The 17635-nt window shown below is 41.7% G+C and overlaps 1 protein-coding gene across 2 annotated transcripts in view; it reads right to left on the bottom strand.

Annotated features, from left to right (window-relative positions):
* Positions 1 to 1946: 1946 nt before the first annotated feature.
* Positions 1947 to 17635, bottom strand: part of POLK (DNA polymerase kappa) — a 33243-nt gene continuing 17554 nt past the window's right edge. For both annotated transcript variants that reach the window (XM_028749280.2, XM_028749281.2), the window contains exons 8-15: positions 16885 to 17009; positions 9447 to 9613; positions 8452 to 8484; positions 7206 to 7299; positions 6212 to 6383; positions 4073 to 4945; positions 3559 to 3610; positions 1947 to 3233 (exon numbers count right to left, since the gene is read on the bottom strand). In XM_028749280.2, the coding sequence (XP_028605113.2) occupies positions 3149 to 3233; positions 3559 to 3610; positions 4073 to 4945; positions 6212 to 6383; positions 7206 to 7299; positions 8452 to 8484; positions 9447 to 9613; positions 16885 to 17009 (1601 nt within the window). In that variant the 3' untranslated portion in view covers positions 1947 to 3148. The remainder of the gene's footprint in view (positions 3234 to 3558; positions 3611 to 4072; positions 4946 to 6211; positions 6384 to 7205; positions 7300 to 8451; positions 8485 to 9446; positions 9614 to 16884; positions 17010 to 17635) is intronic.

Raw genomic sequence — 17635 nt, 5'->3', positions numbered from 1 at the left:
AAAAGAGCCAAGTAAGAACAATTGGCCATGGAGGTGCTGACTTTCTCTGCCCACAAGAAGTGGACAAAAACAAAAGAATCGAGGTGGGGAGGTTGCTAGGGTTAACGGGGTGTGATGTCAACAAAGAAAAAAAGGTGTCCTTTTAAAACAGGTTTTGAAGGAGGGTTTTGGGAGGAGGAGGAGGGAGGGGCCAGAACTCCACAGGCTCTGACTGGAGGAGGCTGCATGCAGAGACTGGGGAAGCTGGCCGACTGCTGCTTTGGAGCCAAGCTTGCTGAAGCAATGAGAGAAGTAATCAGAGGCACTCTTGGGGTGTAATGGTCTGCACTCCTTTCATCAAAACTTAGGTTGTAAACGTGTAAACTAAACTGTACTTCATAAAGACACGACAGTCTCCACCCTGTCTTATTCCCAAGGCACACAAACCCAGCTTAAGTGCCAAAACCCCTGCAATCTCACTACTGCTCAGCAGAGATTAGGGTGGCCTGTTTACCGAGCTAGATCTGCAGAAAAAGTTCGTTGTAGTTCCTGACATTACATTGCTAAAAAGTGGGTCACATGTTGGACTTAAACACTCCCGTAATGCAGCAAGGTGTTTTGTAACTGTTCTTGAGTATATATGTATTTTTGACAAGGAGAAGAGTCCTAAAGACACTTCCTAGGAAATACACGGGATTGGACACAGTGAAACTTACTTCTGTTCTAAGTAAAAAATGCATCAGATTCTGCTGCAAATGATGAAGAGCAATTTTCTGTTTTACTCTGTGTTGTGTTTTTTACAAGCCAGTGTGGTTGGCATGTTGGACTAGACCCTGGGAGACCAGGGTTTGAATCCCCATTCCACCATGAAACTCACTGGGTGACCTTGGGCCAGTCACTGCCTCTCAGCCTGACCTACCTCAAAGGTTGTTGTGAGGATACATTGGGGAATTGGAGAACCATGTGCACCACTGTGAACCCCCTACCATCTGGGAGATATTAGATCTTGGATTAAAACTTCATTCATTCATTTATCTTCTGTGTGGAGTCATGTGGTTCAAATGATCAGCCCTATGTACTCTTAAGACAGTGCAAGAGTAAAAAAGTTATCCTAGCATTGGCCTGAGTTGAGTTGTCAAGCCAGGCACTAGGGCTGGGGTGAGGAACCCTAGGCCTGAGGGTCAAATGTGACCTTCCAGACCTCTCTATCTACTCCTTGACATCGTCCCTAGGTCACACCACCTCCCCAGCCACATCTATCACTGGCCTTACTTCACACCCTCCTGGAGTGTTTTTCTTGGCTGGAATTGTATCCTTGATCTCCTTGTAACATGTCATTGAAGCTCAGTTAGTTAGAGCATGGTGAGGACAACGCCAAGGTTGCAGGTTCAATCCCCATAGGGGACAGTTGCACATTCCTGCATTGCAGGGGGTTGGACTAGATGATCCTCAGGGCCCCTTTCAGCTCTACAATTATATGATTCTATGATGATTCTTGTTTGCCTGGATGGAGAATAGAGGTGCATGTGTATAAACAAGCCTACTGTACCAAGGTAACATTTACATTTGTTGCCCCACCCACCTTTGCCTTTGGCCTGCCTGCCACTATCGTGTGCTTGCCTTGAAGAGAATGTCACTCTCGAGATAAAAAGGTCTTGCACAACCTGTGTTGATCCTGACTCTGTAATTAAGCATTAGAATGCCATTTCCCCACCATTTTTTATGGTGGGACAGTAAACTATATCCCCCCACCCAGATTGTTTGGAAGGGGGAAGCAGAGCTTTTTCCAACTATCAAATAATGGATGGCAATTTCACAGCAGTTTGCATCAAAATGACCAAATCTATTCCACAGGACTGAGCTATTAAGATTAAGGCACAGGTTGGATATGTAGAACTGGAGAAGCTGAGACCAGTCTTGTTACTGCTAAAGCAGAGAAGTTAAAAGTATAGTTCTAATAATGAACATACATTTTACAAAGCCACTTTATTTTGCGTTACACTGAGAGTAGCAACTTTATGATAAACCTGAAAGAAGTCTGACCAAATTGTTTTGGAAAATATATTCTATATTAGATTTATTTTGGAAGATATATTACATTGTGAATATACTATGTATAAAATTATTTTAAAACATTTGATAATTTATATAAACACAAACATATATACCATTTATAATGTTTGGAAAATGTAAACAAATGAAATTAACATTTCTCTTCATAATCTTTAATATTTGATTGGTAAAATTCCTTCACTTAAGAGCTAAATATCATTTATCATATCTTTATGAGATCAGTTATTGGAGAATTAGACACACAGGCTGGATTTATTTGATTATACAATTTCCTACCCTGTTTTTATTTCAGTGAATCTATTACACTGCTCTAGTCTTACTGAATTAGTCTAGTTGACTTCACTAAGTGCATTGCCTTCTTAATCATTAATTCGCTAAGGCAGAGCCTTTTGGACAATTGCGCTGAAAACAGTTTCTACAAAGGCACAGAACAGAAAATGTTCCAACAGTACAATTTAGGTCTGTCCAAGGGCTCTTGGATATTGATAACCATAAAGAAGTTAAAAAATATTTTTCTTCTCATTCAAATGAGGCATAGTAGTTGCCCCATATCCAAAGTACAGAGTTAGTATTTAGTCTAGTCTAGATGGCACATGAAGTTCTGACTGCCTATGGGGAGAGAGCAGATCTCCTGTTTAAATTAACAGGAGTTAGGATTTTGCTGTGTGTAGTTGATACTTCAAGTGTTTGAATGTAGGGTGCTAAATATACTACAACTTCATCACTTCCTGCAATAAACTTTTTGTATAGCACAACAGAAGGTGAACCAAGTCTTAAATCTTGGTATTACTGCTCCAATCATCATCATCCCAAATTTAACAAGTTTTGATTTATGAAGCGTATCTGTTCATTACCAACTGAAAGCTCAATCCTTCATTTTTTCTTTTCTATCAAAGAGCTATGAAAATGACTTTTAAAGAAGTCAAAATATGAAGTGTTATTGTATAGTTGATAATAAAATAGTGATCTGAATAGTGTAAAAGTGTCTATAAATTTTTTATACAAATGTTAAGCCTGCATAATCCTGAGCAATGTACTTCATATCTAAAGTATTGTACTTTAACAGTGATGAAAATGTCCTTAAAATAAAAAGTATTCATTTGAAAAAACTTTCTATAGTACACTTAGAATTATTTGACTTGGCTTTTTTAGATGTCGACTGGGGAACCACTGTTCCAGACCTGAAATGAAAGAAAAACACATACCATTAAATACATACCATTAAATTAATTAAAGTCTCGCCATGCTCCCCCTTTAAACCTCTGAGTTCAGGAGTTTAAAGGGAGAGAGTGGGGAGACTTGCAAAGTTGTGCAAGAGTTTTTCACAACCCACCAGTCAAGCATGTGACACCATAGAGATGTAATGTGATTGGCAGGTGAACATCTTAGCTCACCTGTCAAATTTGGTCTGTGAAGCCAAACCTGATAAGGATTTGGTAAGTGGCATCAAAAAGGGTCCCCACTCCTGTTCTAAATACTCTTAAGAAATGTTTACACAGAGCTTACCGTTTTGTTCCTACTGTGAAATTTGTACTATTCTGTCCTCTGTCCAAGATTCCTGAAGAAAAATGAGGAACATTCACAATGTTTTAATTGAAAACAATAATAGATTCTGCAGGAGGTTTGTATGATAAGTGGGAACCCGGGGTTTGGGGAGGGGAACTACCATACTAGGTAGTCTTAAGGGTTATTCATAATGAATGGGAAGCAAACTTCCCATTCTAGGTGGTCGTCACCCAAGGTAGGATTGATGTATCATATAACTTCCAGAGAACATGGAAGTTAAATAACCTGGCATAATTTATTTTATATCTTTATATATCCTAAGTTCATCAGAGTTCATGAAGCAGCTTTTATTTTTTCTGAAGAAAAATAAGCCTATTTCTTCATAAAACAGGACATGGCCAACTCCTTTGCAAACACCTATGTGAATTAGTTTGCTGCACCATATTTATGGTACTAATGTGTTCAAAATATATTTTGCTTTTTTAAAAAAACGAGTGATAAACAGAATACTCACCAAGGCTTTTTGACTCTTCTGTCAACTGCTTGATAATTCCTTTGTTCAAACAAACATCCACATGCCTGTTAAACAGAGCAAGGTCTGTTGTTTTTTGTTGTAAATTGCAGACTGGGCAAACTAAAACCTTGTTTTCAGTAGCATCAGGAAAACATGGCAACTTAATTTCCGAAGAACTGGGCTCTTCAAAATATTCTTCTTTTTCCACAGATAAGACATTAGAGGAAAAATCCTGTTTTGCACATGTATCAAATCCAAAGTTACTAGAAAGGCTACACTCACTCTCCCTACTGTGTTCATCATCTTGCAGCTTAGGGAAAACGTCTGTGCTTCTGTTTGTAGCATTATCAACTATATCTGCTGACTGTACTTCAATCTGTGGCTTACTTGTTTTATCTTTCTGACATTCTTTCTTTTCCATGTTTACAGACAACTCAGTTGTATTCTCCCATGATTTGCTGTTATCTGTAATATCTTCTCCCAACGTTCCACTAAGGCACCTGTCAATATGCCTGTTAAATGCCTCTAACGTGCTATCTTGATGTTCTTCAAAGCAAACAGGACAAATGAAGATCTGATGTTCACCATTATTCTCTGCTGGTTCAACTGACTTCACTAATGACTTCATATCTTGTAGGTTCTGCTTGTTTTGAGACATGTTTAAAGAAGCTGCTTGATTAGTTTGCTGTCTTGTAGCTCGCTTTTTATTGAAAAAACTCTCCTTCTCAGAAGCATTTGGAAAAATTTCCTCTTCCGATTTCCTAGGAAAGAGCCCAGTAGTACTGATATGTTTTCCAGGCTCTAGGAAATTAACAATGCTCTTTTGTTGATATTTCTTATCTTCTTCATTTAGAAAACCTGATACCCGTATACCTGAATATGATAAATATGCAGCATATAGTTTAATGGCGACAGAGTTTGAAAGTCTCATCAAAATGAATAGAACTTCAGTACAGTGGTACCTTGGTTTACAAACTTAATCCGTTCTGGAAGTTCGTTCTTAAACCAAAGCGTTCTTAAAACAAGGCGTGGTTTCCCATAGCAGCGGAGGAATCAATTTACAAATGGAGCACACTCAACAGGAAGTGGAACATGTTCTGCTTCCAAGGCAAAGTTCACAAACCAAAATACCTACTTTGGGGTTTACAGCATTCTTAATCCAAGTTGTTCATAAACTAAGCTGTTCTTAAACCAAGGTACCACTGTATGTGCAATTTGGACCAGAATTACAGTCTTGATCCGCTATATAAATTGAAAAAGAAACTATTGCAAATAGATCATTTTAATAACCCTCACCATGAAAGCCTAAAATCTGCATGCTATTCAAAATCATGGATTTTAGAGTTTTTGAAACTGCTGCAGTTCAACATATATGATGCCAAAGGAATGTTTCTTATAAAGTAAGAAGGTTCTCTTGGGGTCTTTGATTTTTAAATATTAGTCAATATTTATGAAAGAAAGATTAAAACTCAAAATAAAGTGTTCTTGGTGCCCACAAGTAGGAAAGTCTTGTGCAGCAAAAATTAATAGAGTCTGGTAAGTTAGCATGCCTTATTTGGAAATCTAGTATTTGCATTTATGTGTTATTGGGAAATTTTGGCAAGTAACAGCAGAACAATTACATGGTAAAAGGAAGAAGAAAAGTATTATAACAAAGGCCATGAACAACAGACATGAACCTATACAATTTCCTCATCTGTTGAATTCTGTAGCCTTTTGCTGACACTGCCTGAAGGTGTTCAGTGGCATCTCCTTAAACATGATGGTATACTTTCTATTTTTTTTTAGTGAAAGCTGAGGTTCAGGGAAATCAAATTCTGCATAAAAATCCCCTTGCATACATTGGTAGATTCAATTCATACCCATTGTAGCACCACACTTCTCCTTTTTAGAAAACCAAGTAAATCTGTTGCCAATGTTGTTTGAAAGGAAGATGGTGTATATTTTAAGAAAATATACAATGTTATATATTTTAAGAAAACATTCTAACAATTCATTTTACTACAATATCGATACTTGATGTTTTCCAACAACAACATTAAGAAGAGAGGTGCAATAAGCAGCACAGCCTTTTCCATCCAACACCCATGTTGCACATAGAATTCTAACCATCAGTAAAAAAATTAAAATGATACTTACCCATCAGTCGCAGGCGTAAAGGTTGTGGGGCCACAGCCTCCGTTTCTGACCGAAGCAAGTCTTTAGCAACAGCAAATATTTCTTCTTCAGTAGAAACTGCCGACATTACTGTAGTAGCTCTTGTTTTTACTTCAAAGTTTACATTCTTCAACTTTAAAGTTACAGTTCTAGCCTATTAAAACCAACAGGATTTTAGGACTTTTTTTCTGAAATGGACATACCCTGAGATTATACATCTAGCTTAACAATAAGGCAATCAAAGCTGTTGCAGTGAACTTTTCACAATTATATATAATTAACTTTTCACAGACATTTCATGTTCTTTTTCATCTTATTTGGAGCTGCCAAGCAACTGATCATTCAACTGTCTTAATTTTGTTGAATCATAGAAATAAAAAGAACTATCTGCATTCCTCTATTTGTTGCATTCTAATATGACCAAGGAATAGAAACTAGGGACGGGCTGTACAAACAGGAGTAGGCTCAATTCCTAGTGGGCTCAAGTAGGGTTTTCATTCCTATAAGCATATAGTACCACTACGACAATTCACTTTTACTAGACGCCTCTGAATGTTTCTCCTTGTGGTGCCATAAATGTCAAGATTAGGCAGGGTAACTGAAGTTCATACAGTATACCAGTCTCTTCAACGACAATGTTTGCCTTGGGCGGCATCTATTATGAATTAGATGAGGAGGAATAATGGTATACCCTTCAAATGTTTGAACATTATATGCTTGGCCAGAGCAAAACCACAGGCAATCCATTACTGTTCCTCCTTCTGCTAATTAACAGCTTTTACTATAATATCTGTTCTATGCAAAATTACTTGGTGACTTGATTTTAAGAGACACAAAATTACTTTAGGCTAAACAAATTCTTGCATAAATAATTCATATTACCAGAAAAAGCTAAAACAAAAATACATCCCGTGTAACTACTGTAACAAGGGATGCAGAAGATCTGAGTGCTGACATTTTATAGAAATTTACCCACTTTAAGTCCTTCCTTTTTCAAATCCTGAGCAAGGTCACTGCAAAGTTCTTGACACAAGCTGTATTGTTCTGCAGCACTTATTTCATTAAATGTCCTGTGTGCCAAAAGAAAAGTAATCATAATCATAGCAATGACTAGTAATAGTCTATCCTCAAATAGCATAGATAAACTTGGCCTTTTTTTACTGATCCATGTAATAAAAATATTAAGGTTTAAGCTAAGCTGCAGAAATTTGCACAAACAAACATATAAACACCTACTGAATAATAAAGGCTTAAGAACGAATGGAGTGTCAGAAATGATGTTGGGTTGGATCCTGACTAAGGGTTGCATCTGGGACTGCCATACTGCTCATGCAACAGACTTCTGTTTTTTGCAGTGGAACCTCCCCACTTTTTCTCCCCTGCACCCACAAAATCTGCTCCAAAGGGTTGGAGGACCCCCCCTGGAGCAAATGTTGGCACTGTGCAGGGAAAGGAGAGGAAGGTGTGTGCTGTTGTGTGAACAGAACATTGCTTCTGCAGCACTGAACACAACCCTAGGTTGCTCTCAGTCGCCTCTGAAATTAGTGGGAATCGAGTTAATAATGACTTAACAGTTTACAATGATTTCAGTGGGACCCAAGTACAACTCCATTGGCCTGGATCCAACCCCTTATGGTAATTTTCTCTTGATTTTTTTTTTTAATCTTAAGAGATTTTGCACAATTATTCTCATAAGGCCTTATGAATCTTGTTTTATAAATGCTTGAACAGCTTAAGAAAAACTAAACTTCTGAGAGTTTTATATTATTATTAAAATGTGATTCTAACATAATTGAGCATTTATCTATTGGAGACCTAGGCATTCTTCTGGAAGACTGTTCTTTCTACCAGATTAGAACCAAATGCTCATTACTGTTTCAATAAAATAGAGGGGAAACAGCTCAATAAGTTTTCTTGGAACAGTAATGAGCATTTTATGTGGCATTACTAATCTTCAAAAAAAGATAGCTTTCAGTACAGTTCTCAGATTCCCTAATTGAAAAAGACTTGTTTATGCTAGAATCACATTTTTATCGCCAAATAAACCGAAAATTATTTTTCCTCAAGCAGAAGAAGCTCCACATTTTGTATGGTAAGCATGTTAGTTCTATACACCCTAGTGGGTTTTTAATCCTGCTCTTCTTCCCAAAAGGAGCTTGGCATGGCAAACAACAAAACAGTGAAATCAATACAAAGGTTCTAAAAGCCAACTGAGAACATACCTTTCAGTGCTCATGCTTTTTCTTTCTCCATCCCTTTAGAAAGAAAAAAGATGTGTGAGTGTCCAGGTATGTTTATTTAACATTTATATATAATGATTTATCACCATTATTGCAAATACAAATATACAGAACCCCCTCCCCCCCAAAAATTATAATCACTATAGCTGGATATGATCCAACAGGAATAAAAACATCTGTAATTTAAGTTTCACCAGTTTTGGTAAGTTGTCAGTTTCATAGTGCTCTTGAAAATGCACTTAGAAGAGCACAATAAAATTGAAAACATACGAAGACTCACAACTAAGCTTCGTTCATTGAAAGATGCTGGGCGGAATTCAACACTGTGTAAGCAGAAATCACCATCCTCTCCCCTACTCTGCAGCCCCTTCAAGTATCCAATATTTGCTCCAGAGCATGGGTAGGCAAACTAAGGCCCAGGGGCCAGATCCAGCCCAATCGCCTTCTAAATCCGGCCCGCAGATGGTCCAGGAATCGGCGTGTTTTTACATGAGTAGAATGTGCCCTTTTATTTAAAATGCATCTCTGGGTTATTTGTGGTGCATAGGAATTCGTTCATTCCCCCCCCCCCAAAATATAGTCCGGCCCCCCACAAGGTCTGAGGGACAGTGGACCGGCCCCCTGCTGAAAAAGTTTGCTGACCCCTGCTCCAGAGGGTCCCCCAACCCTCTGGAGCAGATTTTGTGGGAGCAGGGAGGAGGAGAGGGAAAGTCCCACTGAAGAAGTGGAAATCTGTTCTGCTTGTGCATGGACAGCATTGGACACAACCCACTATTTTAAACAGATATAAATGTATGTTGCTATTTTACAGTTAAGGATCTTAAGCAGGGCTGTGAAAGACTTCAAGCTCAAGAATACTGTGGGAACAGTTAGAGGAAACATATTATTGGCTTTGTTCCTTTTATGTAACAATGTTACAAGCTAACAAAAGATTTAGAAAGCATCTAAAATGAACACAACCCATTCACACAAAATACCTTTCTAAATGGGTGGAACCCAAACCAAGGGAGATTTCCAAGAAATTACGCCAAGATGTTTCAGAGAAGAGAAGAGAAATTAGTGCCCTCTGCTGGTAAAGTTCTGAACAAGTCACAATGTTCAGAGCTTTAAGCATTTTTTCTGTTACTTTTCCTATGCCAGGCACCTGGAAGAGAGTTAATGCACACTAATAAAACAATGAACTTCCAGGAAAACAATGAAACCATAGTTTACAAACATTTGCTCTGGAAGTGAGAATATTCATCAGTCATAGTTATTTCCAGTGATTAAAGGTGGACAAGGTTCTGAGATTTGGAGCACTTAACATAAATTAGAAAAGGGCAACATGTGCTTAATTCATTAATTTACAACTTAACTTTATATATATATATATATATATATATATATATATATATATATATATATATGGGAGAATAATTATATGGCCCTGTTGCGTTCTGTCCATGGCTGGTGAACCTATTTCATTCTTCTGCATTGACATTTGGACAATCACCAATATTCAAACAATCAGAAGAGCGGCTACCAACCTTTTCGGATCCACTGGCACATTTTGCATTTTAAGAAGGTAGTATAGGCACCAGTCACAACATGGTTGCCATGGGGTATGGCATAACATAAAACTAGTGAGCACACTCATTGTTGCTCCACCCCCCCCCCCCCGAACAACTGCCTGCACATAGTAAGTTTGTTCTGATTACACAATATGGATTTCACACACACACACACGTTTTTGCTGCTAACAACATTCCCAAGTACCAGAAAAGATATACAAGGTGGCCACACCAAACTAACTCCCTCTCGCACTGATGCACACACCACAAATACATACATCCGCCTATCTCTCACACATACATGCAGACACCACTCTCTCTCTCTCCCTCCCTCCCTCCCTCTTACACTCACAGTGACACAGAGACCGCACACACATACAGACTGAACATATATGAACATGGGGGGTGCGGGGGGGCAGCTCCGCCCCAAAAAATCAAGTAAACAAATAAAAATACTTAATTAAAAGTATAAAATTGTAGAAAGATTTTGACAGATCTTTCTGAGCACTTGTGGTTAAAAGAAAGTAATTTTAAAAAACTGTTGTTGAGACATCTCATTCTGAATCTGCTAGACAGAGCCAGACAGAGGATGAGGACAGGTGGGTGTCCTGCCCCCCCCTACAAATCCTGGCTACGCCCATGTACATACAGACCTCATCCCCTTTCTCTCTCTCTCTCTCTCTCTCTCTCTCTCTCTCTCTCTCTCTCACACACACACACACACACACACACAGCACACATCACAAACTTCCTCCTTAGTCTCACACATGTACAGACTACAGATACACACACACATGTATTTACATACTTGCCTACACTCTCTCTCTCTCTCACACACACACACACATTCAGGAAAGCCCATCTACTGAGTGGACAGGACAATTTATATCACTCCTACCTGCCACTTAAATTAAAAATTTTAAGCCACTCTGCAGGGATAAGCAATTGCCTGTTACCAGCTCCATGTGGCTGGTGGGCAAGAAATTGCTGATGAGGAATCGCCACCAGTCCTTTTCTCCCCTCTCCCCTTGTTGAAAAAACCCTCTGGGGGCTAAGCAACTGCCTGCTCCACTTGGCTGGTAAGATAATATTCCTTGAGCAAACAGGGTGATGCTCATTGCTCCTTCTCTCCTCACCCCAAGACTTTGCAGAGGGAATCTCTGTGGGGCTAAAGCAACTGCACACTGCAACCTTGGTGTGGCTAGCAGGCAAAAAATCACTGAGCAAATAGAGCAATCCCTGTTACTGCTTCCAAACTCTGAGGGGAAAAAAGCTCTCTGGAGGGCTAACTGCTCTCTGCCACAAATGGCCATTGTTTCTTCTGCCACCCCTCCCTCCCACAATCAATAAAGCCACTCCACAGACTGAAACAAAGAGAGGCAATTTAATTTACAGACACCCCAGGTTGCTTCAGAGACCCGAAAAAGGCCTTCAAAGGTCCTGCATTGGTGACCCCTGAGCTGGAAGATTCAGCTGAACTGTAAAACGTGCATTCAGATAGTTAAGAAATTTTATGCTTTAAAAAATGCATATATTCTACTGTGTTCCAACTCCAGCATAATTCCAAGAGCAATATTAATATCAGTGCTTAAATTGAAAGGAAAAAAAGAGGTTTCAGGGCTACAGCTTTCTGGAAGCTGAATATTTTATAGAAGCCCTTGATCTCTCTACCTTTATTGGGGCCAGCTTCTTCAGACTGAACATTAAGCAAAAACAAATGAACAGACAGCTTGGGGGAGACACACACACAATGCTATTGAGCTTAATGATAATAGCCCAAACTTCAGATTTTAGTAGACTATGCTAGTACAGTGGTACCTTGGTTCTCAAATGCCTTGATACTCAAACGCCATGGTTCTCAAATGGCAAAAACCCAGACGTGCTCCGGTTTTCGAACGTTTTTCAGAAGCCAAACGTCCGATGAGGCTGTCGGCTGTTGTTTCCGGGGCACCTGCACCAATCAGAAGCTGTGCATTGGTTTTCGAACATTTCGGAAGTCAAACAGACTTCTGGAATGGATTAAGTTTGGCGCTTTTGTTTTTGCTATTTATTTTGCGTTTTTGTCGGTTAATTTGTTTTTGTGACTGTGTGGAACCCAGTTCAGCTACTGATTGATTGATTGATTGATTGATTGATTATGTGCCTGTGGAAGTGGATAAAAGCCCCCCATTGAAACAATGACTATCATCAGTACAGGTAAAAAATAATAATAATTTTAATTTTTATCATCTACAATACTGTCTTATTTATTTTATAGTGCAGTAAAATGATTATTGCTTTCATTTTATGGATCAATGGTCACGTTAGATAGTAAAATTAATGTTAAATTGCTGTCTGGAATGTATTAATCCGTTTTGCATTACTTTCTTTGGGAAAGTGTGCCTTGGTTTTGAAGCGCTTTGGTTTTGGAATGGACTTCTGGAATGGATTAAGTTTGAGAACCAAGGTATTACTGTACATATATCTGATGATGGCACCCAGCATGGTCAGGCAAATTCTAGGGCCCACCAAAGCCCACTGACATCACTTTGTCTTTTTTTCAGGGATGTTGTAGGGAAGATTATGATGGGTGGCTGCAGGCTCAGCCTGTTCTTTGCAGCACACTTCCATATAAAGAATAAGGAAAAGGGTCTTGCCCACTGCTGTTGGGAAGGGGGCAGGCACGAGGGAGTCCACAACTCAGACTACCTAGAGCCCTCTCAAACCTGTTAGCGTACCCTCCAACATTTCAGATGAAAACAGACACATTCCACATGCAAGGTTTATTTTGCAAGCTGCATCCCTCTGCTATGAGCACATTGCAGAAGGCTCTAAAATGCTTGCAGTGTTCATTTGCTCTGCACAGTTTTATCCTCCACTGAAGACAAGAGGATGATTGTTACTTTGGTTACAGTTGTACTAGGAAAACATAATGGGTTGGAAACAGAGAAACACATTTGGAAGGAGTAGAGCAGGTGATTTTCCTGTCCTTCCTCTTAATCAGTCCTCCAAAGCCTTGCAGCACATTCACTAAATATTTGTTCACCTCATTTTCAGTGATTCCCCCAGGCCACTTGTGCTACAGCCCTTGAAAACAGCTTTTCAGGGGTGTTGGGACAGGGTGGTGGTGGTTGGAACAGAAAGAGGTGCAGAAAAAGACATGGGAGTTTATTTCTCTGGAGCCAACCTACCGTATTTTTCGCACCATAGGACGCAGTTTTTCCGTCTTAAAAACTAAGGGGAAATGTGTGTGCGTCCTATGGAGCGAATGCAGGCTCCCTGGCTTCAGTGATAGCAAGGCAAAGCCTCCGAAGCCTGCGCTCCGGAGGCTTCCCGTTGCTTCCGCTGAAGCCAGGAGAGTCTGCTCTTTGAGGCTGGCGGGGGGGGGAAGCAGCGCTTCCCCCATAGCCAGCCCCAGAGGATGGGGGGCAGCAGGAAGGCGTGCGATGCCTTCCCGCTACTCTCCAACCTGGCTTTGAGGCTGGCAGGGGGGGGAAGCAGCGCTTCCCCCATAGCCAGCCCCAGAGGATGGGGGGCAGCAGGAAGGCGTGCGACGCCTTCCCGCTACTCTCCAACCCTCCTGTGGGCTTTTGCGGGAGATGGGGGAATTTTCCCACCTCCCGCAAAAGCAGGCAAAAGCTGCGCGCTCTTTAAAGAGGCTCCGTGGCTTCTGATGGCTTTTCTAGGAGGTGGGGGAATTCCCCCACCTCGCAGAAAAGCCTGCAAGAGCCGCGCACCCTTTAAAGAGCGCACAGCTCTTGGGGGCTTTTCCCCAAGGAGGGAGAAGGGACTGACTGGCCGAGTCAGTCCCTTCTCCCTCCTGCGGGCTTTTGCGGGAGATGGGGGAATTCCCCCACCTCCGCAAAAGCAGGCAAAAGCCGTGCGCTCTTTAAAGGGGCTGCACGGCTTTGCTGGCTTTTCTAGGAGGTGGGGGAATTCCCCCACCTCGCAGAAAAGCCTGCAAGAGCCGCGCACCCTTTAAAGAGCGCACAGCTCTTGGGGGCTTTTCCCCAAGGAGGGAGAAGGGACTGACTGGCCGAGTCAGTCCCTTCTCCCTCCTGCGGGCTTTTGCAGGAGGTGGGGAAATTTTCCCACCTCCCGCAAAAGCAGGCAAAAGCCGTGCGCTCTTTAAAGGGGCTGCACGGCTTTGCTGGCTTTTCTAGGAGGTGGGGGAATTCCCCCACCTCGCAGAAAAGCCTGCAAGAGCCGCGCACCCTTTAAAGAGCGCAGAGCTCTTGGGGGCTTTTCCCCAAGGAGGGAGAAGGGACTGACTGGCCAAGTCAGTCCCTTCTCCCTCCTGCGGGCTTTTGCGGGAGATGGGGGAATTCCCCCACCTCCGCAAAAGCAGGCAAAAGCCGTGCGCTCTTTAAAGGGGCTGCACGGCTTTGCTGGCTTTTCTAGGAGGTGGGGGAATTCCCCCACCTCGCAGAAAAGCCTGCAAGAGCCGCGCACCCTTTAAAGAGCGCGCAGCTCTTGGGGGCTTTTCCCCAAGGAGGGAGAAGGGACTGACTGGCCAAGTCAGTCCCTTCTCCCTCCTGCGGGCTTTTGCGGGAGATGGGGGAATTTCCCCACCTCCCGCAAAAGCAGGCAAAAGCTGCGCGCTCTTTAAAGAGGCTCCGTGGCTTCTGCTGGCTTTTCTAGGAGGTGGGGGAATTCCCCCACCTCGCAGAAAAGCCTGCAAGAGCCGCGCACCCTTTAAAGAGCGAGCGGCTCTTGGGGGCTTTTCCCCAAGGAGGGAGAAGGGACTGACTGGCCGAGTCAGTCCCTTCTCCCTCCTGCGGGCTTTTGCAGGAGGTGGGGGAATTTTCCCACCTCCCGCAAAAGCAGGCAAAAGCCGTGCGCTCTTTAAAGGGGCTGCACGGCTTTGCTGGCTTTTCCAGGAGGTGGGGGAATTCCCCCACCTCGCAGAAAAGCCTGCAAGAGCCGCGCACCCTTTAAAGAGCGCACAGCTCTTGGGGGCTTTTCCCCAAGGAGGGAGAAGGGACTGACTGGCCAAGTCAGTCCCTTCTCCCTCCTGCGGGCTTTTGCGGGAGATGGGGGAATTCCCCCACCTCCGCAAAAGCAGGCAAAAGCCGTGCGCTCTTTAAAGGGGCTGCACGGCTTTGCTGGCTTTTCTAGGAGGTGGGGGAATTCCCCCACCTCGCAGAAAAGCCTGCAAGAGCCGCGCACCCTTTAAAGAGCGCGCAGCTCTTGGGGGCTTTTCCCCAAAGAGGGAGAAGGGTCCCACAGGAGTCACGCGGGGCTCCTGTGGGCTTTTGCGGGAGGTGGGGGAATTCCGCCACCTCCCGCAAAAGCAGGGAGAAGGTCTTGGGAGTAGCGCACAGGCTGCGTGCAGCCTGTCCACTGCTCCCAGAGCTGCGGTGAGGGGGAAATCATATTTTTTCCTTGATTTCCCCCCCTGAAAACTAGGTGCGTCCTATGGTCCGGTGCGTCCAATCGTGCGAAAAATACGGTAATACATTAGCAAAAGCACCGCACTGCATAGTGTTTTAGTATTCCATGTGTATGCTTTCTGTGCCCTTAAAAATATCTATTTCCCATTTTGGGGATTTCACTTCTAGAGACTTGGGGGAGGAAGCTAAACCCTGAAGAATGACAACACGAGTACCTCCCACTCACATTTTAACATTTTTGCATATGTGCCAAATGCAGAAAAGGATCTGAGGTTACATCAAAACTACTGGGGCAAAAAACAACAATAATGCAGCTCTCTCTTTGGCAGCAGTTACTCTAAAACTAATCGGAAGACAAAAGTCCTTTGTAAGGTAGAGAGCAAAGGCAAAGAAAAAGTGGTAATCTTTATATTAGCAAAATCAGAGTTTAATATAGCACATTGGGATAGAATAAACAGAAGCCAAACTAGATACACACTGGCAGAAAGCATATTTAATAAATTTCACCTATATGCAAAGTTATTTCACAGCTTGATCACTTTGTAACTTTTTGGCTGATCACATAAAATGTATTATAACTAGCCATACCTGATTCTTTTGAGCTACCCCAAATGTTTGTCTTATTTCATATTTCTCAGATTTTTATAGCACTTCCTAGCAAAGTACTCAATGCAGTTTTTGAAAAGTCTCAAGATCATAAACAACAGAACCATCATGAAACAACAAAAAATGAAAATATTAACAGCTCTGATTTTCTTGGTTCATGCTCTGGATAGAGAAAAGAATATAACCTACAGATCACATTATTATATTAAAAAAGGGTCCTCAAAAGCACAGGTCAACATCACAGCAAGTAAGAGGAATCTTACTCTTTGGAGTGTATAAGAGCATTAGTCACATTGTGATGTTATAGCATAGCATTTTCAGTATCCAAGTGTAAATTATTATTTAAATGACAGACCCAGCATACTGTGTTCTTTATCTTCAGTGATGTTATGAGGACCAAGAGTTTCCCAAGGCATTTACTATACGGTTCACCAAATAGTAACAGAAAACACTATGGGTGTTCGTCACATTTTCCCAGCAGGATCCACACAGGTATCTTCAGTATATTCCTGATGTGGGAGGTCCTCAACCAAAAAAGATCTAACAAGAAGCCATGGATGGCACACATGCCCCTTAGAAACTGAGAAGTTTTGTATGTTCACTCAAACTTTGGCCTAAACCTTTACTTGCTCAAGTCCAATACAATAAACGGAAAGGGATACAAAAATTAAATGTTATCAGTGTATTTTGGGAGCATCCATTCCCTACTCCCAGAAAGCATTCAATTTTACAACAAAATGCACACAATCTTATATGGGAGTTCATACTTCATTAAAGTATAATATAGTAAAGGGTTAAATTTAGATGCAAAGAGGGTTTAAGACAGTAAACAAGTCTACCAGCAGTAATAAGGATGACAACACTGAATAATAAATAAATCAGCTCACCTTTCTAATGGGTAAATCTTTGATGAAGTTCATCACAGCTTCTCTTTCTGGGGGGATTCTATATTGACCATTCGGTTTATTTTTATCACTGCACATTTTTGCTAACATCGTATTTGGAGCAATGCCTAAGCAAGCAAACAACCAACAAACGTCAAACAAATACAAAACACCAACCTGCTACTTCTGCTCCTAACGATTTTAGAAATAGTTATGATGAGGTTTGTGTAGTAAACAATATTCATTTTGTTTTCGGTTGAATTTGTTTTTAAATATATATGCAGATCCTAACAAGTTTGACTGTAACAGGTCCTATGGAATTAAATATGTATGCTGCCGTTCATCCAAAGACTATTGAGCAGTTCACAACGTAAGAAAACATATCTGCAATTTTTTCTGCTGTCATTGTAAAGTCTCTGGACTAAAACTTTCCTACCCACACCCAGCAACACACAAGAATGTGAAAGGAACAGGAAGAAGAACATTAATATATGGCTCCCAACCACCTTAATCTGGCCTTGAACAGTGTTAATAGGTTGTTGAAGTGTGTGTCAGAGCATATGCTACCACCACTCGGGGCAGGCAGACAGTGCATGCCCCTGAGAGCAACAGGGTGGAGAGGGAGCCTGCTGTGGCTTGCCTTGCAAAGTGGTGCAGAGGGTGCACTTGCACGCTGTGGCCCACCCAGGGAAGCGGGGGGGCAAAGCTGCCACCAATTCTCATCTTCTTCACTCCTGGGTCCAGCCTGATCTGG

Source organism: Podarcis muralis, chromosome 11 (genome assembly GCF_964188315.1).
Source record: "Podarcis muralis chromosome 11, rPodMur119.hap1.1, whole genome shotgun sequence".
In the NCBI taxonomy this organism is placed as follows: domain Eukaryota; kingdom Metazoa; phylum Chordata; class Lepidosauria; order Squamata; family Lacertidae; genus Podarcis; species Podarcis muralis.
The sequence above is the reverse complement of the archived record's forward strand: the minus strand, read 5'-3'. Positions and strand labels throughout refer to the sequence as shown.